The sequence below is a fragment of the Trematomus bernacchii genome, unplaced genomic scaffold (genome assembly GCF_902827165.1).
Source record: "Trematomus bernacchii unplaced genomic scaffold, fTreBer1.1, whole genome shotgun sequence".
Taxonomy (NCBI): domain Eukaryota; kingdom Metazoa; phylum Chordata; class Actinopteri; order Perciformes; family Nototheniidae; genus Trematomus; species Trematomus bernacchii.
Genome location: NW_022988098.1, coordinates 8,232,406 through 8,253,385, shown reverse-complemented (window position 1 = coordinate 8,253,385; position 20,980 = coordinate 8,232,406). Strand labels below are relative to the sequence as shown.

Here is a 20,980-nt window from a genome sequence, read left to right as displayed (position 1 = left end):
CATGGTATTACTACTTTTAGATAAGGTGAGTACTTGCCCCCCCCAAAGCTTATACGTACGTTTTCTGTCATGAGTTTTGATAAAAAATAAACCCAAAGATACAGAAACATTAGTGTAAACAAGAGAATAAGTATTACAATTTGGGAAGGCACATGAACACATCAGAAAACTGCAGTACAGTGGCAATACAATATATCACCTGCAGAGGGGGGTAATGCACTGCAATAAAGTTATACCGTTTTTGGTATTACTAATGATGTGTTTTACTCATAGAATGTATATATAAACTAAGATATATACTAAGACATCTGACATAAACATCTCAAAATCTGATAGTAGAAAATTGTTAATTTGGTTGATGTCTAATGGTAACACAAATATTTAAGTTCTGCAAGAAATCTGAATCTATGTCATGTTATTGCATACTTTATCAATAGGTTATTACCAGAAGTGAGAGAAGTACTCAGATCTTGTACTTGAGTAAAAGTAGAAGTACTCAGATATTGTACTTGAGTAAAAGTAGAAGTACTCAGATCTTGTACTTGAGTAAAAAAAAGTACCAGAGTGTAGGAATACTCTGTTACAGTAAAAGTCCTGCATTCAAAATGTTACTCAAGTAAAAGTAGAAAAGTATTATCATCAAAATATAGTGAAAGTAGCGACAGTAAAAGTAGTCGTTGTGCAGATTGGTCCATTTCAGAATAATATATATGATATGTTTTATAATGATTGATCATGAAAGTGTTCTCAAAGCTGGTAAAGGTGCAGCTAGTTTGAATGACTTTGTATACTGCAGGGTAGCTTGTGAATTTACTCCAGGTGGAACTACAGTCTGATTTAACACTTGATTATATTTCACATCATTCATCCAGATCTGTAAAGTAACTAAAGGTATTAAATACATGTAGTGGAGTCAAAGTACACCATGTACCTCTGAATTGTAGTGGAGTAGAAGTACAAAGACGCAGGACAGTGACATACTCAAGTAAAGTACAAGTATCTCAAAATTGTACTTGAGTAAATGTACTTAGTTACTTCCCACCTCTGTCCAACATATGAATAGTTCTTTACAAAAGAGAGTATATGGGTACACAAAAAGAGGCTTTATTCTGGGCCACAACACCAACGGGTCATAACACAATGAATACATTACGAACATTATAACAATACACACCTCCCAATATGGGAGAGGAATAATTCAAGTTAAACATTGCAGTTTGATCAGGATTGTCGTGCAGACAGTACAGAACAACATTCAACGACCAATGGGAACAGCACTGTGCCATAAATAAAGAGTGGTGTATAAACCATACAAAGGCAGACGTTTCTGGAAGTTTCCAACACTGGGATTGCAGACATGGCTTTAAACAGGGATGAGGACATACTGTAGAGTTAGTGCTTTTTGTTGGAGCTGCATTTCTTCCTGTATTGATAATCGTTTCCTGGAACACACGCTGAGTATTTTCCATTTAAATCGTTTTTCCACAGGGAGACGTTTCTGTCCTTGTTGCTGCAGAGGCTTGATAAACCGTGCTCTGATTCAACACGTCCCAAACAGCAGTGCGTTTCAACCTCATGACCTTTGTAGTCTTTCCTGCTGTGGCTTTTTAGTGCATGTCCAGTGACCCATAACAGTCCCTTCTTGAATGGGTTCTCCTGCTCATCTCCTGCATGTTTCCCTGTTTGTTTCAGGAATGTGACGGTGGTTCCAGTTGTGTGGAGCAGGGAGGCTCCTTCTTTGGATCTAAGCTTCAGACGAGGCCTGGGGTTTGAGCTGGGCCTTTTCCATGGTGGTACCGTACGGATCGGACCTCTTAAAGAAGCCCATCTGCAGGGAGACATGGAGAGAGGAGGATCAGAACAAAGATATATCCGACAAAAAGGAGTTTAACTTCAATTACACTTGATGATGAGTCAGATGAATCAAATCTGACTTTTCCCTTCAGATCATTGGCGGGTTATGTTATTAAAGACTTATTTAAGATTATACTAGTCAATAAATCAAATGCAATACGCACACGTATCAACACACCATACACATTGTACAAAAAGTACCCTTTAAAACACCATTACTGAGGAAAATGAACAATAGTTAAATACGCTTTCATAGAAAAATTCAAACATAGTCTATCACATCACTGATGAGTTGTACAACACCCGAAATTGCATGAGAAACTTTGTTTTGTGATTAAAACAGACACAAAAGTGTCAAGACCTTTTTTCTTTCTTTGTGAATGTTTTTGCCTCTGTGGCAGTTTTGTGTCTCTTTCTGTGAATGTTGTGTATCCTTGTGAAAAATGTAGTATCTCTTTGTTGTCATTTTGCATCTCTTTCCTTCTTTTTTTGGGTGTCTAGTGTCCAAGCAGTCCTTTTTCAACAGAGGCTCTATGACAGGTAGAACTGTATCTTAGGTTGTAAAAACCATCTAATCCCCACCTCAACTGTACATGACGTGGCTGTAAACAATATCCTAACACCTGTCAGTCACTATTTTCTAGTATAAGCAGGGTTTTATATCCGCTTGTTACCTTGTATAGTAGATATATGAGCAGGGCGAGTAACAGCAGCCCAGCCAGGATAGCCAGGATGATGATCCACACAGGAACAGGGAAAGGTGTGTCCGGTTTGTTCCACATCACAGCCATCACCACCTGAACAACAAGAAACAACAGCATGTGTGAGCCTTCGCAGATTTGTACCACCTTCACATGTTACTATCCATTGAAAACATGTCTAATGTTCAGTAAAAAACCCGATGAAGTTACCTTTTTGGATCCTGATGGCTTGAATTTGGGAGGAATAGAATAAGGCATCTTGTCCACCTTGTAGTGAACAGAGCACTCCAGGACAAACTGCTTATAGACCCTCTGTGGACCGGCAAAACACAAATATTTTAATATGAATATAGCGCTTAAAAAACAGCACTTTAAACAAATAATGCTTCAAATGTAAATATGCCGGATTTTAGCTTTGAGCTAAGTTCCATCCGTAGTCCCTCACATACAACATTTAAGAACATGACATTTATATACATAGCAAAAATAAATACATGATATGCAGATGATACCAAAATAGTCCTAGAAAGACAAGTTAAACTTAACTAATGTTGCGAAAACTAAAAGGTGCCATGGGGTCAGATTAGAATTTCCGAAAGGGGGGTTCGTTTAGCATGAAACACTTGAAATAACTAAAGGATAAGTTAAAAAATAAAGTAGAAAGAAAGAAAGACTATTTCTGCTAAAAAGTGAGCAATGATTGAGAGTCAGACCTAAACATTTCAGATGTGTGTATCTCACACTGCACTGTCACTTTAACTCATGTACCTTTGTTATTCATGTTTTATTGTCTTTGCTTTAAAATTAGTATTTTTAAATGACATTTTATAATATGTTTCTGCTCTTCATGTCTTTCATTTTTGTAAAGCACTTTGAATTGCCTTGTGTTGAAAGGTGCTATATAAATAAACTTGCCTTGCCTTAAATCGAATCATCTTGTAAGCCTAGTGTGTTCTTAGTACTTCCCAACAGAGGGCAGTATAGGAACACATATTTGTAGACGTTGCTTCTCTCATACAGTCCCTGTCTCCCTCTTGGAGTGTTCCTGTACTGTAACAGATTGAACATGACCCAGCACAGTTCCTGTAGCCTCACCTCGATGAAGGTTTCGGCCCAAAGTCTGGATCGTAGAGTCAGGATGACGCTGGCTCCTCTCTCCAGCGTCCCAACATCACACTGAATCTGCCAGCACTCCACTGAAGAGCAGCTCTGTGGAGAGAGACAGAGAAACAGTCAAACACAGCACACTCAGCACTACTGATGACACTCAGATATTGGATCGGGAGTCTCAAATCAACATGAATTGTCACAGTTTATTACATGGTTTAGTTGAATACTCGATTCTGATTGGTCAATTCAGAACACGTGACACGTTGTTAATCCAGAACAGACAGACCGCTGTCAAGGATTTATTGACCGTTGTTAACCTCTTAAACCCTGAGCCTGTTTTTCAGGTCTCAGGCTCGACAATGACATTCCCAGAACAAATGACCATATCTTCCCTTCTAAAAGGGTTAAATTAATAATCTTTATTCTCAAAGTAATGATAAACCTGTGAGTTGGATGTAGAAAAGTCAGAATCAATATAGATGTTTTTTATTTTAAAGAAAATTCAGATTTTACATAGTAAAAAACTGTAAATTATAGTGTCCGTCCAAAAATATTTTTTTACTTATAGTGAAAACTACCCTTGGATGATGGGTTAGTAGACTAAAAGCTTTAGGAATCCAAAGTACAACATATAATAAGTACCCTGTATCAATATTGATGCAAAACAAGTGAAATTTGACCTTTTTAGAGAGATTTAGCCAAAAACCCCCACTTCTGGGGTCATTTGGGTGGATTTGACCTATCTCTGGCCCCCCTTGGTCGATTTTGATGAATGAAATCTCTTTATAACCGCTAGAGCCAATGGAATCGAGGGAAAGTTATATACACACCAAAACGTTAACAAATAAGGAGTGAGAGTGACGCGTTACCAAACCGGAAGCTGCATACACTCTGGTGGCTACCATTAGCAGCTAACCTTTCCGCTCCGATTTTTACATAAAAAATGGAATTATGGAATATAAATAATTTTTTAAAAGGTACAGGTACATTATCAACCTATGGATCAACAGTTGTAGACATTTTTTTTTCGTTTTAATGCCATTGAACACGTCTTTTGACCTAATTGACAGCTACGGTGAGACGATCTGCCGTAAAAGCTCCGTAAAGGTACGTGTTGTGATGTCTGTGTTTGCTTCCCCCATCGCAAGTTCGGATCGCTCAGTGATGATACTATACCTAAATAATCAGTGGAGTCTCAGCTTTAATAGGCTATATTGTATGTGCAGCTACGATAAGTAATATGGGTATCTTTATCTTGAATTGTGTGCCGCAGTGCGTTAGAATTTTTTCGCTCAGGTGTCATTTAGACCCTTCTTATGAGACTTGTGTTTTGTTTTGGTAAAAATGGTTCATATCTTCAGTTAGCTGAGATTCTTCCCGTTAATCTGGTGCTACACATTAATAGTTTCATAAATGTTAAGAAGCCCTGAGACATTATCTCGAAAACAAAAAGGTGGGAGGGGTCCAATGGGGGGACCGCCGTGCTTAAGAGGTTAAGGACGCTCACATCTGCACAAACAAGTCCGGTCGATTGAACTGTATACAGTTTGGTCTAACTGACAAGACAAGAGCGACAAGAAAACAGCGGAGAAGTAACGGGCAGACACCCTCCTTTTTACGCAGCGGTCCAGACATAGACATCAAACGGCGACACATATTCAGTTGCCAGTTACTTTGGCATTAGGGCAAGGATATCTAGATACTTTCCAAGGTTTGACATAATGAATTGTGCTACTTTTAAAGCAAGCAACGATGTTTTCAAATCTGTAATCAAAAAGCTCCGCCTTCCTGCCATTGCGTTGCGACGTTTTTTTTTTTCAAACGGTAACAACGGACTATTTTCCTTAGCGGATGCATGTCAATTTAAATCAATACATACAACTATTTTTTAAATCAATAAAATCATTTTCTAAATCCATAAAAGCATTTCAATTAATAGTGGGAGTCTATTTGTTGAGAATGTGGCCATGTAATAAGACCGCGTCGCTGCACATTATCCCTTACTTATTCTGCAGAACGATGTTGTATACAATTATGATTTCCATACATGGTAAGGAGGTCCACTTCAGAACAGGCTGATACACATTGTTCTGTTGACAACACATATTGTCAATAGGCCTCAAATACATCTTACTTAATCGCCACTTCAGTAGAACTTAAAAAAAACACATTTAGTTTAATTTCTATATGTATTCTTAGGGTTTTTACAAAGGCGTTTGTTCAAATGCCGATCATAGCCTGATAAATATAATTATGTATTCCCGAAATCAGGGTGGAATTGTTAACCCTTGCTTTATCCATTTTTAAGAACTATGTTAATGAAAACTCATCTTTGTTTTTTAAAGCTGACGATAAATTGACCGGACTTCTTTCTGCTGATATGAACGCACAGTCCTTTGATCCGAGCGTCCTCCTTAGATAAAGTCTGCTAACAAACAATAGAAGTGGAATATCCAAATTGACCAATCAGAATCAAGTATTCTACTACGCTGTGTAACAAGTCCATTTTCAATGTTCAACTATGGTTTTGTAATGTTTTTTATTATTGCATTTTGGCTACTCTCGCCATCAGAACATCTGAATATTTCTGAGACAGTGATCAACACTTCCCCTCACGATGCCAGTGCTCTATTATCTAATCTTAAGAACATTTTATCGTCTCTTCCTGGAGACCCTCCTCCCTCCAGCTTCTATCTGTCGTCAGTTTCACCGTAGTCTGACATCTTTTACTTTGTCAACAGACATTCAAAAGACCTCCATTTGCTTGCTTTATATAAGTTGTAGTGTTTGCGTGCATGGAACGACAGCAGGAAAGTCATTTGGTCCAATTTCAAGATCATCTGAATGCCATAAGAGATTAATTGTCAAACATTACAGTCGGTGATGCAAACCACACAAAAGGAACTCAGTATATCACAAGCCTAATTAACTTCATCTCTCAAACAATTACAGCCGGCAGCAGCAGGAGATGTTGACCAGAGCTCATTATATCTAGTCCCATTTCCTCTGTTGAAAGAGATAATCTCATTATAGCTCAAATCTTCTTCAAAGTCACAGGCCAGTGCTTAGTCTTCCCACAATCTGAATGGACTATTTTGGTTTAAATGTACTCCATGAATGCGAACAGAACTGAATGAAAGTCACATAGCACCTCGGGAGAGCCACACACTAATGAAATAACACTCTCCCAACCCAACACCCAACACCCAACACCAGAGTCTCAATTGAAGAGCGTTTGTTGTGGTATGTCGGTGAAAGAAAAGCGTCACCATGATTCCCTCCACATGCTGGGTCATGGAGGGGAGAAACAGAGAAAAACAAACACCTCCTGGGGGTCTTTATTGGACACATGGAGGCAACTCTTTCATCCTAATAAGGACCAACTGTGCTCAGGAAGTTAGAGGAGAAAAGGTAAATCCAGCCAGAAATTGGTTATTTTCTCACTTAACCATTCTGAATGGACTAGGTATGCCTTTAAGTGCAAACAGGTATATTCTTTGTAGAATAAATAAAATAAAATACTGTGGTTTTGGGGCATCTGGAACATACAGTGTTACCTTAGCTAGGCTAACAGTTGCATCATGCTTGCAGTGTTTGTGCTAAGCTAGGCTAAATAATAATAATAATAATATATGGGATTTGTATAGCGCTTTTCCAAATGCTCAAAGACGCTTTACATAAAATCAGAACAGAAACAATACAAAGAAAACAAAAAAACAAAAACAGTAGTCCTAATCAAAGTGCGGAGTAAAAGGGGGGTCAGAGTTTGAAAGCTAGAGTGAATAAGTGAGTTTTGAGAGACTTTTTGAAGGATTCAAGAGTGCTGAATGTGTTAAATGTGTTAAATACAACCATTGCTTGACAAACAAATAAAAGGGAATATGAGAAACATAGAAAATAACTTCACAGTGATAACATATCTGTCTACAGGAATACTACAACATATTTGGTAGAAAGTGTTAAAAAGCATTTGGAGGCTCCACAGGGATTTATTTTAGTTATGTCACTAGAGTCAGCATTGGTGATTGATCTTTACCATGTATTGAAAGAACTGGATACTGGAACTGAACATGGCACCTATTTAATCCAATCAATTATAGCTTGTTTGCCATACGACAAAAAAGTTGTCTATCTTCCAGGTTTTCTTCCTGGTTATGAGGACAACTAAATATGTGGAGTGGAGTTTCTCCCACTGGCCCCACCCACAAGTTCCCACATGGCTTAAATGTTAAATTTAGGGAGGATGTGGCGCAGTGGATAGTGCGTTGGTGTTCGGATCAGGGGAGCACAGGTTCAAACCCCACTGCAGTCGTTGTGTCCCTGAGACACTTCCCCAAATGGCTCCTGTGGGGATTGCCCACAGTATTGAGTATGTAAGTCGCTTTGGATAAAAGCGTCTAACAAGTAACAAGTACCGTAATGTAATGTAATGTAATGTTAAATAGAAAAAGTAATAATTGAAATGAATGTGCAGTTCGAGGCATCCTAAAACCGTTAACAGTATAGCAGACGACTCTCTTATAATGGTGGTCAATGGGGACATTTTGTTTTTTGGGATGTAACATTTGAAGCAAGGCTGAGCAGCAACGATTTATCCACTACGTATGATGCATCCCTAGAATGTTGAAATGAGTGGGTGCATTGTGGGTATTGTAGGCGCCAGCTTGTGACATGAAGAAGAATGCCTGGTCCTGCTGCATTCATTCGGTGACCACATGTTTGAACTTTATTTTCCTGTAATAGCTTGAAGCCATATCACGAGTATATGCTAGGACACTGTAAATTACAGTAGGTGTGCATGCTCAAATGTTGTATGAATGAGTGTCCTTGAGTGTGTCTTATGACTCTCACTGATACATTATGCTTTTGTAACAGATTGGAGTTTTTGGGATGCATTGTTATCAATTGATATGCTTAAGTATGTCTCTATTTTAGCCATGGCTCAAAGTATTGACAGTTAAAATACATTGTGCTAAGGATTTCTTTTTCTTTTAATATACTTTACATAACCCCAGGAGGTTTTTATGCATTTGTCCTTCATACACGCTTTCAAAAATGTCCCAAATAAAAAAGAAATCCCAAATTAGGATCAATAAAGTACTTCTTATATTATCTTTCAAATGATTTATCTTATAGTACAAATATATGTGTAAATTAAGAATGAAACAAAACTCAACTGTGACAACACTGTATTGATAAACCAGTACAATGCCAAACGAGAAAGTGTCGTTAGAAATATATGAAGTAATTGAACCTCATAATGAACTCAGTGGATGCATATGGATTGGTATTAAAGCAGCGCTCTTGCTTGAAACTGAACTTCCTAGTCTTTCACGATGTCTCACCAGGTTTCCTTGTTCAGCGAGCAGATCTCTGAACACCTCCCTCCTCTGGATGTGATGCTCAGGGCTGGTTTTCAGTGACGTGGGCTGAGCGGCTGCAGGCTGGAGCTGCAGAGAGAGAGAGAGACATGGTCATAAACAAACATCAATTTAGGGCTAAGAATAACCCAAGAGCAAATCTGACTGACATGTACCTCTACCTTTTTACGTGACTGTATGTGCATTTAATATTTTTTATTTAAAATGAAATACTAATATGTACCAAGTTGTGATATGTCTACTGTAGTTTTATTGTTTATTGTTAATTATATTAATTTCTATGTACTATTACTGTGGATTCGGACCCCCTTGAAAACTAGATGGTGCATCTCAAGGGGTTTATCCTAATAAATACATTTCTATATATTCGTTTTGTAAAATATGTTGTTCAGGCAGGAGGATAAAAAATAGACCAAAAACACGCTTCTCTACTTTGTATTTTGCACTAGATGTTGTTTATGTGTAATTGCCTGTTTCACAATCATTAATATTAATTACGTGGAGTATGAAAGAGTGTCCTCGTCCTCACCTTGAGTTTCAGAGCGTTGAAGGTGTGTTTGGAGGAGCAGCTGAGCGGCCCCTCGGTGAGGAACTCCACAGGGTAGAGAAGCTCGTGTCCGTGGGCCCTCAGAGGACAACGCACCTCTAATGATGAGAGGCTGACCACACTGGGACCGTTATTCACCAACTGAGAGACAGACAGAATTTAAGTTACAATGAATCATTATTAAAAGTTTCATAAGGAGGCGTGTGGCGTAGTGGTCTAGTGCGTTGGTGTTTGGATCAGGGGGTCACAGGTTCAAACTCCTCTGCAGTCAGCATGTCGTTGTGTCCCTGAGACACTTCACCCCAAATTGCTCCTGTGGGGATTGTCCACAGTATTGAGTATGTAAGTGATAAAAGCGTGTAACAAGTAACATGTAATGTAATGTAATAAGGTCCGTTAATAGTCCCTTAAAAGATATGTTTACCACATTTATTACACGGCTTAGTTGAATACTTGGTTCTGATTGGTCAATTGGGACATCCCCTTGGTTGTTATTTTTCGCAAACAGACCGTTGCTAAGGATAACAGACCGTCGCTAAGGAGGATCAAAAAGTCAGAATGTTTTGAAAAAGTCAGAATTTTTTGAAAAAGTCTTAATTTTGAGAGAATTTTGAGATTTTTTGAAAAAGTCTGTATTTTGAGAAAAAGTACGAATTTTTAGAAAAGTCTGAATTTTGAGAAAAAGTCTGAATTTTGAGATTTTCAGAAAAAAGCCAACATTTTGAGAAAAAACTCAGTATTTTGTACATGACAGGATGTATGATAACCTAGAAGAACCGGTATTCCTCCATCTTGTGTCTGTGTAACTCCCTCTCTTGTATATCAGCATGTGAAGGACACTGTTCAGGAACTAGCTGATGCTCTGTATGTGATGACTACTTCCATTCTGGAGAGGATCAGAAATACATGGATCCTGAGATTGAAGCTCAAGCCAGTGATATTTTTCTAACAGTACTGATTATAAAACATTAATAAATGTGTGTGTACCTCGTAGACCTGCTGCAGCTCTGGGCCCACGTCCTGCTCGTCCCTCAGGCTCTGACTCACCTTCCAGTTTGGAGGAGGGAAGATCACTTTGTCTGGGCGGGAAACACTGCAACAGAGGAACACAGAGGGGTTGTTTTTGGGCAGGAACCACAATGATAAGCCAGATGATATAATGGTAATGTAATGATGTAGTTCACGAGGGTGTTGTAGCCTCACCCTTGCAGAATGACGTCAGCCTTGGCAGCCACTTCCAGCTCAAACTGCACCACCTCGCTCTCTGAGTTATTCACATTTTTACTATAACAGAGACACATAAAGTTATTAAACTGACAGAACAGTTCAAACTGTTATATTTCTGCATATGCAAAGAGAATGACCTTCCTGGATATGTTTAAGCGAGGTGCTGCTAGGTCTGTGTTGCTAACATCAGACAGTCAGCTAGCTGTTCCACCTCGTTTTGGGTCATTTTGCTAACTGTCTCTGTATTTAGGGATATATTTAATGGAATAAATAAGTAACAATCTCCTCATCTAACTGTGAATAAGTGTGTTATTCTCTCATATCAGTCCTCTGTCGGAAACACCTCCATTGGACTCCTTTGTTTACGTCTGCAAAAACATAATGACATCACTATGTAACACTCGCGTTTCTATTGGCTAGCGCTCCAACACATTGCCCAGCCTAGGAGTACATGCTCCTGTCTCTCTCTCCAAACTGGGGCATGTTGAGTGCCATCTACTTTGGATAATTTACCTAATTTGAATTACTACCACATAAAAGCCCACTTTAAAGAATCTGAAATACCTCTTAAGAACTTTAACTTATATCTCAACACGTAGAACTGGACTGTATAAGGAAGTGACTTACCTTCGTATTTGGAGTTCAAACTGAACAGTATTGTGAGTGTCCTTCAGTCTGGGTACAGTGAACCGAAGGCCGGCCCATAACTAGAAAATGAAGCACAGAAAATGTAAAAAAAAAATCCAAGAAACATGAAAACACATTGTAGGAGCCAATTAACACTGTGGTATAAAGGTAGGAACCAATGATTGTGGACTCAGGTTCAGCCAGAAAGCCAAACACAAGATTACAATCATTTGCTAAGGTATTGTGTGAACCGTAATATTATGTACGGTAAAAGGAAATAAATGGACTATATTTACTGTAGCTGCAAACTTTGTATCGGACTTTTTTTCACCTGGCAAGCTATGTGTGTGTCAATAACGTCAAGTTAGCGCATCCTCAGAGGCTTAAAGCGTTGGCTAAGCCTCTATACACACACTTTAAAAACTCAAAATCTTGCCAAGTATTTTTGTCTAATATCTAGTCAGAATATGTCTTTACACTCGATATAAGAAACTGAAGAGGTAACAATGCAGTAAGATATAGGGTCTTGTTTTTAGACGATGCAACTTCCAGACTCTAGAAAACATCTTATTTTGAGTTGTATCTCAAATTAAACAAGTTTCTTAAGCTGCTACAACAAATTCTTATTGGAAAATCACCAACTAACATCAGAAAACTGAAAACTTTTGAGCATTTCAGACTTGTTTTGTAACAACATTTACTGATCCTAGTAAGATAGAGTTCAAAATAAGTTTTACCAGCTAAAGATCTCATTTATCTAAATATCCTGTCTTATTCAAGAACTCTAACCAAGCAAATGTTCACTTGTTCTATTGTTTTTATCATTTTGGAGCAACATTCTTTCCAGTGCATGATATAAAAATGAAACGGATGTCTTGCATTATTCATCAATCATTTTCAACATTTCCTCGACAACTTAAATATCAAAAAATGGCCTCATTGGTGGTAATGAAAAGTTGTAATCTTATTATAAACAGATAATAAATAGTCAAACAGAGCCTTGACTCTTATTTTGATCCAAAGTATTCCCTTGCTTTTAGAAACCGATGCATTTCTCTCTGCCAGAACGAGTTGGCGTGACTTAATTGTTCTAAGAAACACAAACTGAAGGAGGCCAAAGCCAACATGTGGGCTCTTACGCTGGTTCCAGACTTCATGGGGTTTCCCAGGTCACACACCAGGTAGCGAGTCTGGTTTTCTGCCTCATAGCTGCACGTCAGCTGAGTCAAGCTCTGGAGAGGACACACAAACATCAAAAGCTCTGACATTAATATCACTGGAGAACTAAACACTGAGCCTAAAATAGTGCGCCTGTTGTTTTGTCAATGAGACGTATCAATATGTCAATGAGACGTTTTCTAAATTGGGGTTTTCTATTTTGTTGTGTTTTTACATCATGTATGAGGGTTTTCAGTCTGGGGCTATACGTATGTCTCGTGCTTTTACATTAGTTTCTTTTTGTCCTATCGGTTTTGTCTAAATGTATTTATACTGCTTTTTTATATATGTATTGATGTACAACACTTTGGTCAACTCTGTTGTTTTTAAATGTGCTATATCAATCCAGTTGGATTGGAATATGTTTCCTTTGACAGACAGGATTGTGTTTTTTGCCCCAACTTTAATCCAGTATTGTTATTTTTTTGGCATATTTCTCATGCTGTGTTTTTATTCCGCAATAATACTGTTGGGAATGTACACAATGTGGGTTTTCCACATCCGTTGCTTTCAAGAGCGAACATTCTGTACACTGTAATGAAAGCCATGTGTTTTTTGTACTTAGGATGGAGAAAATAATTTGTTCTGTGATTAAAATATAGTATTTTGTATCCGTATAGTTACCGATAGGGAGGATCAAAGTGTCTACAGTAAATGGTGTTTGGCACAATGTCAAGTGTACACATTGTGACAGCCAGGGAGTGAGGCCTCCATTGGAGCAGATTTTCAAAACAGTGGCAATACAGTGGTACTACAAGTTATGTTTTGGCCCAGAAATACATTTTTCCATTGACTTACATTTGGAAAGAGATGTCTGTTAATCAGCATCTTTGTTTTTTGCTAAATCATCTACCCAGTATTTGAATCGTTTGTATTTAAACATGCATTGTGTATTCTTCCGGGTTTTTGTCATTGCATTGAAACCAGGTTATGACACTATTTTGCCTCGATTGGTTAGGTTATTAGTCTTATTGTGTGACTTTGGTTAGTTTGTATTTACCAAATTACTGTGGAAGTCAAATGTGTCTTTTGTCATAGTACTCTGGTGGTTTTGAAGAAAGCATATTCTGTGCTGGTACCTGTTCTTCCAAACTGGGTGTGTGCCAACCAACCGCCATCTACTATAGTTAACACACTGACTATGGATAAACACCCAGAGATGGCAAAAGTACACACATCCTTTACTCAAGTAGAAGTACAGATACTCGTGTTTAAAAATACTCTGGTGAAAGTAGAAGTACTGACTAAACTACTTTACTCAAGTAAAAGTAAAGAAGTATGGGCTTTGAAATGTACTTAAGTAAAAAGTACCCATAACTACCATCTGTTTTAAAGAGTACCTGACCTCCCTTTATATTAATAGAACAATAATGTCATTGTTAGCTAATGAATGTTTCCATGCTGAACAACGGCAACATGACAACGTTTTCATTGGTCCCTCTTCTTTAGAGAAGACCAGGAAATGATGGATACACGGATCGTGTTCAAATCAATAGGCACGCAATGACTCTAAATAATAATGATCACGCCACCAAACACACATTCAAACTAAAGGAACCAGCCTGTTTGGAAAATGTAAGAAGTAGAAAGTACAGGTATTTGGGTTCAAAATGTAAGAAGTAGAAAGTACAGGTATTTGGGATCAAAATGTAAGAAGTCAAAGTAAAAAGTCGTCAGAAAAATAAGTAGTGGAGTAAAGTACTGATACCAGAAACATGTAGTTACTGTAAGTACAGAAACGAAGTATTTGTACTCCACCACTTCCCACCTCTGTAAGCACCTCATGCAACCCCACTTCAAAACACCTGAACCACCCTTTTAAAGGTCAAAGTGACCGTTGTGTGTCTCACCACGTTGTTGCGTGCGATCCCGCTGTAGTCGGCCTCTGGAGGAAGAACCACGTAGAGCTCGGCCTCGTACGCCCCTCCCTCTCCTTCGTTCCTGGCATTGAACGTCAGACTCAAGGAGTTTTCATCGCCCAGGTAGACCTCAGCTCTGTCACTGAGAGACGAGAACCACAGCAAGGTTGTTGACAAAAAATGAAATAATTACCTTTTCAGCATGTTGGAAAATTGCTGAACACACAGCGTAGAAAAGTGAGTTCCAAAACCAGAAATCCTAGAAAATAAACAGTGAGCAGTTCGAGAACTTTGTCAACACCCCTAATACATGATGGCTTTCTGTCTTTTTTATTCTTTCATATCCATTATTTGAGAACTCACTTGAAAAAAGACCTTTCGAAACCGTTTAAATAGTCAAGATAACAACCTTTTCCATTGCAGCAACAATTCGTCAGTTGCACATTTTAGTTTGAACGTTTGTGTAGTAGTTGCTTCAGAGACATTCACACACATTCATGGTCCTCAGATGGTCTTTTTCTTTAAAAACTAACATCTACAAGATGAATCGCCACACATTTTGTACAGATATTCATGTCTATAACCCCTTAGCAATCCTTGACTTTTCCTTGAGTGATGATGCTCCCTCTTGTTGACTTTGCCCTTTAAAAGTAAACAAAGTCAAAGAATAAGCGATCAAATGTTGAAAACGTCACGAAAACTCAATTTAGTACATAATACTTATATGCAAACACAGTCTCACGGCATTTCGTGTTATAGTCACGAAATTAATCTATTGATTCGTGTTCACCAACACGATTTCGCCATTTTTTTCGTGTCACACAGAACGATTTTAAAAGCAATGTAAATAATAACAAATTATAAGGAAAAAGACATTTAAAAAAATACAGATTTAAGTATTCTGACACAGAACGATTTTAGAAGCAATGTATTTATATTGGTAGTATGTTTTGTGCCTGCACCAAATAATAACAAATTAGAAGGAAAAAAAGATGACAAAAAATACAGATGTCAGTATTCTGAGGCTCTGAGCCATTTCTTTTCCTCACTGACGGCAAAAAAACTCAGACATTATACAATTTAAAATAAAAGGGATAGGGTTAGGCTTAGGGTAAGATATTGAGTAAGAACATGTTTTTATGAACCACACAGCTTCTGGTCTTCCAAGACCCGACCGGACAAAAAGACGTGTTGCAGGCACGAAACATACTACCAATAGAAATACATTGCATTTAAAATCGTTCTGTGTGACACGAAAAAAATGCGAAAATCATGTTGGTGAACATGAATCAATAGATTAAATTAATTTCGTGACTATAACACGAAATGCCGTGAGACTGGGTTGTATATGCTAACATGCTAAGCTAAGAAGGCGAACATGGTAAAAATACCTGCTAAACGTCAGTATGATTACGGACATGTTAGCATGCTGACATTAGCATTTAGCTCAAAGCTACACCATGCTAAATAACAGCCTTATAGAGCCTGCATTTGTGCTTGGCTGTAGACTCTTGTGTTTTTCTAAAGTTGAATTCCCCAAGAGTATCTATTACAAAGCCATTATTTTTCTTCAGTCGTGAAAAGGCCTTTTTTTAATCGTACGCCATCCACATTACTACCATTTAAAGCCCTTATTTGCTGGCTTGGTTTAGTTTGAGCTACCTTTGCTGCCGTGTTCATTTGAAGTGTTTCGGTGCAGGGCATGACCAAAATGCCAGAGAAGCAATTGTAAAACGTAATGAAAAGCAGGGACGTGAATTCCTTTCCAGACAATGCTTCTCTGTTTCTAGAAAGTCCCCACAGGCCATGTTCTCCGGGCATATCTGTCCATGACTGACCTGGGAAATGACCCAAATCTGATCACTGTGATTTGTCTCAGGAAACCGACCCCCACCTTCTTCTGCATGTTCACAGTGACGCCTGTGTGCAAACAGCGAAGTGATAAATCCTCTTGACACTCTCACACTGCAGCCCTCCCCCAAAAGCTTCACTTTGTGGCAGTGAATTCATGTTTCTATTGAGCAGGAGGAGGAGAAAGGGAGTCTGGCGGAGGGTCAGCATCAGGGTTCTTCTTTCACTCTCCGTTTCCTCCTCCCCTCCCCCCGTCTTCAGAGGGTCTGGACGCAGTGACCCCTCGCTAGGTAAGACAACCACCAGATGATCTTAATTAAGCCTGGGCAAGTTTAGCGAATGCAGAGGAAGCAAACACTGATACTCTAACGCCAACACTCAGCAGATGCTAAGAAGAGAAATCCTCAGAGATGTTAACAGCGCTTTCATCAGGCGTTTCAATCTTTGGGAGAGATGTCACAGTGGAGGACAAATCTCTTAAAAGCATAATTGGATCCAGAAGATACAACTTAAACACCGGGGCTGTGAATGTTAAACATCTTGCAGATTCTTAGAGAACAAGAGAAAGTGCTGTGTCTCGTAGAATGTCGGTGAATTCAGGGAAAAATGCTGAATCATTCGAGTCCCGTGGCACAAATAACAAATGCAGATATTTGAGTTTTTTGTGGGAGACTTTCGCTCTTGATTGCATTTCTGCAGCTAAGAGAAATCACATGGTGATATAATGCAAAACACTCCTCATAACAGAGCAGCCTGGGAGGAGACAGTCTGAGTTTTCTTTTGTGAACGGACCGAGACACTGCCAAGTATTTGGCCGACGTCCATTCATGAACAAGGATACACGATTAAAAAACATGTTTGAATCCTTCCTCTTAATCTGTACTCCAGTGAAAGCATGTTATGAGCTTTGAACTGTCTTCCAGTGTCTTACAGTCAATAAATCAAGTTTATCCCTTTGAAATATCATTCATATTGTTTTCTTTGATGTTTGATCTGAACTTTATTAACAGATATTTGAATAATAATCTGTAGGCAACTGTGTCTGTAGTCTATCCTTGAGGCTATAATAAAAATACTTTGAATGCACTTAAAGCCAAATAAAACATCTTGAAATATGACTTTTTTAAATATATTTTAAGCTTTTATTTATTGTGGAAGCTATAAGAATCGTTGGATAACATGGAAGCATTTAGAGAAAAGTTTATGGTGTTGCCCATGTGCCAATACCTCCTGATGCGTGTACACATGATACATCAAACGTGCTAACTAAAAGCTAATCCATAGCACTTCACAGGGTACCTCTATCTAGAAACTAACAACTTTTTAAGATTGACATCCAGCCTTCCTTTATCTTCTAACTTTGGTGAGTGTCCTAAAAAAAAAAGGACTTTGAGGAGGTGATGCTACAGCGCAGAGATTGCGTTTTTGATTGTGCACTCATTTACTTAAGAGCCCTTTAAAACCACTGATAACTAGTGTGACCTTGTAACCTGATGGGCAACTTGATTAAACAAATGAAAAAAACCTTGTGGTCTATCCTCCCCAGCAGCAAACAGCACATGCACAAAGTTAGCAACTAGCATGTGCACATAGTGAAGCATTTAGCTGCTAAAGATGCAGATATTTCCCTCGACAGTTGATGGAGACCAAAAACAGAGCTATAATGAGAGTTAATATTGGTCTTACTTTCACCTCCCACACACTCCCCCCCCCCTGCCTGAAACACCACCATTAGACTCCTTTGTTTACCTCCTGAACAAAGTGTCATCACTATGTAACACTTGCGCTACTACTGGCTAGCGCTCCAACACATTGTACGTGATAGGCTAAGCAGCGGGACATCTCTAAGCGGTTGACCAATCACAACAGAGCCGGCCAGCTAACCAATCAGAGCAGACTGGGCTCTGGTTTCAGACAGAGGGTGAAAAGAGGTGCTGCAGCACAGGCAGTATGAGAAAAATAAAGAGCTTTTTGAACATTAAAGCGTGTAAAAATCTCACAGAAGACAAAATACAATTATGAACCTGAAAAGGAGCAGAATAGGGCTGTTTTAAACCGTAGGGCCATTTGCTGTGGAATAATACTGAGTGTGGTTCCAATAAGTGCCGGTGTTTACTTTGTCTATTGAGCCAAGACTGCTAATGCTAACCATGCAGCTCTTCTAGCGTTCTTTCCACACTAACCAAAAGCATAAAATGCATCACTTCAGAGGAGGTGTTTCAAATGGCAAACAGAAGAGCTTTCCTCATTATTCTAAAGTTATGCTTTTCTTTTCAGTCGCAGAAGGAAAAACAATCGAAGCAGCCTCGCAAAGCATGACTGGAGGGTTTTAAGTTTTTGTTTGTTGAATCAGGTAAAGTAATAGAACCGTGACTTCCTCTCACCCATAAACAGCCAGCTTGAGGTCAGGGACGCAGATGTTGTCGTCTCCACAATCCAGTTGAATCTGGGCCTGAGAGAGAGAGAAGGACAGACATAAATGGAGGGGAACGAGGGATGAACGAGGCATGGATATGAAGGGTGAAATGGAGAGAAATATCCAGGGTTATTGGGAGAGGGAGAAGCTTTTGAGGAAGTGGATGTTTACAGGAGCCGGCACACCAGATTCATGATTTAATGAAAGGATAAGAGAGGATATAGACTATACATCTCCTCCACATATGAACAAAACTGTACCAATATTTGCAACAACCAGATGCCAGGAGGTTGTGTGGAAGCTGCATCCTTTCATGTTTGGAAGGATAAAAGTAATAAGTGAGCTTTACATGTGGGGAGGGACAATAGAGAAAACATGGTGAAGGTTTTCGGAGAATGAAAGAGACGATGAATTCCATCTAAACAAGCAGTACATTTTTGCGGGAAAAAAGCCTCGATCACAAAGAGTGAAAACCTCACATTTCAAACGGAGAATATAGGGCTTAATCTGCATTTTTTTTAAATCCGTCGACAGATGAGTTAAAAACCACAGCAGAAGATAAATGTGATTGGATTTGGCGGCATTGTCTTTCCCAGTGTTGAAGCTTCAGCTTATTCTCCTTCTCTGTCTCCACTATTTCTCTCATATTGTCATTGTTGCCGTGCCCTCATCTCTCCAACATATGGGAGACATTAGATTCCCGAAGAATGCAACAGAGAGCAGAGCATCAGCCTGGCAATAGTTAACAGTGTCTCAGCGGAGATTCACATCCAGTGCAGGACTCACGGGGCTATCGGTCATTTAACACCAAACAGACACGAGCACACACTCTCTCTCAGATCAAGTGATGACTCCCAACTTATCTCCTCTTCAAACCACTTTCATCTCCTCATCTTCCTATACGTTTGATCCATGGGGATTCACTGTCCTGTTGGTCAACTTTGAGGATATGAAAAGATGAAAACAATGGAATGATATGGTATTTCGTGACAAAACCTGTAAAAGGCTTGTAGCAATGTCAGGAAAGAAAATAAAGGTCCCCAAAAAACACGTTGAACAATATCATATTTAAGGAAAATTGTCAACTTCTGTACAGAAACATCCAAATAATAAACTTCAATAAATACAGCGACCCTTTTACCCTCTCTTCCAGACACCTTACAGGAGAACAGCGGATTATATTCACTATGAGTGTCGCCAACAAGGTGACCCAACTAATCCAACCCATAATTGATCACAAAATGATAAACAATAATGATATAAACAAAGCTAATACTAAAATATGAACAATCACTTCAGTCGCTTTAAAGAAAACATTGGACCTCATTCAAAAACCACGGGTATAAACAAGTTTGCCCTTTATCTGCACATACAAGTGATTTAAGAGAATTGGCCTCCCCCAACTAAGGACACCATTTGTGTTGTGTTTTTGTTGGTTATTTACAAAAGCATGACTTGATGACATTTCTATAAATCGAACTCGCCCACATACTAAGTAAAACATGTCGCCTGCAACAAGCTTAAGACAATTTTAGGGGCGTCGATTACATCTATCAAATCTCCCAAACACCTTATGAGAAGAATTATTGTCAAATAGGACACTTCTGACAGAAAAACTAGATTCTACACTGAACTACTTTCATGTGGAGAAATAACAGGATTCGTTGAAAGATGGTTGTATTCATATTAAGTCCACATTTCTCTCTGGTAAAGCTTCAAACCTAGTGTGTGTGCATATTGAATCCTGGGCAGAAAAGGCAGACTCAGGAGCCCAGGATGTCTCTATACAATGCAGCAGGGATTGATAGCTCAAAAGAGTAAAAGGAGATGCATGTGAGACAAAATGTCCAATTCAGAGGACATTGGTCAATGGGCTGGGTGTCATTAATATAGAGAGGCAATGACAGAACATAAAACACATTACATTGCTATAAGTGGAGGAGCATTAATGGGATTAGACATTATTAAAATCTTACGCAGCATCATGTTAACTTTAGGTGTGGTTAGACGTTGGCCTGTTGCTCTACGACCACACCCAGTAATGACTAACATTGCACTGCAGTCATTACATCACTGCCACAATATTAAAATAACAACTCAAGCAGCAAAACCACACCACTCAGCTGTGGTTCACTTTCTTTAATCCTTTATTTTCTCGACTGATTACGTCGTAATGGGATAGAAAAAGT

General features: G+C 38.8%; 1 protein-coding gene across 1 annotated transcript in view; it reads right to left on the bottom strand.

The window, feature by feature from the left end:
* Window positions 1–1,088: 1,088 nt before the first annotated feature.
* The window catches only part of LOC117475609 (integrin alpha-5-like), a 67,692-nt gene continuing 47,800 nt past the window's right edge, over window positions 1,089–20,980 (bottom strand). Inside the window, exons 19-30 of the mRNA XM_034121913.1 lie at window positions 18,760–18,827; window positions 14,516–14,666; window positions 12,587–12,679; window positions 11,448–11,527; window positions 10,797–10,877; window positions 10,581–10,686; window positions 9,576–9,734; window positions 9,011–9,115; window positions 3,651–3,764; window positions 2,766–2,867; window positions 2,529–2,651; window positions 1,089–1,828 (exon numbers count right to left, since the gene is read on the bottom strand). Coding sequence (XP_033977804.1) covers window positions 1,745–1,828; window positions 2,529–2,651; window positions 2,766–2,867; window positions 3,651–3,764; window positions 9,011–9,115; window positions 9,576–9,734; window positions 10,581–10,686; window positions 10,797–10,877; window positions 11,448–11,527; window positions 12,587–12,679; window positions 14,516–14,666; window positions 18,760–18,827 — 1,266 coding nt within the window. The 3' untranslated portion in view covers window positions 1,089–1,744. The remainder of the gene's footprint in view (window positions 1,829–2,528; window positions 2,652–2,765; window positions 2,868–3,650; window positions 3,765–9,010; window positions 9,116–9,575; window positions 9,735–10,580; window positions 10,687–10,796; window positions 10,878–11,447; window positions 11,528–12,586; window positions 12,680–14,515; window positions 14,667–18,759; window positions 18,828–20,980) is intronic.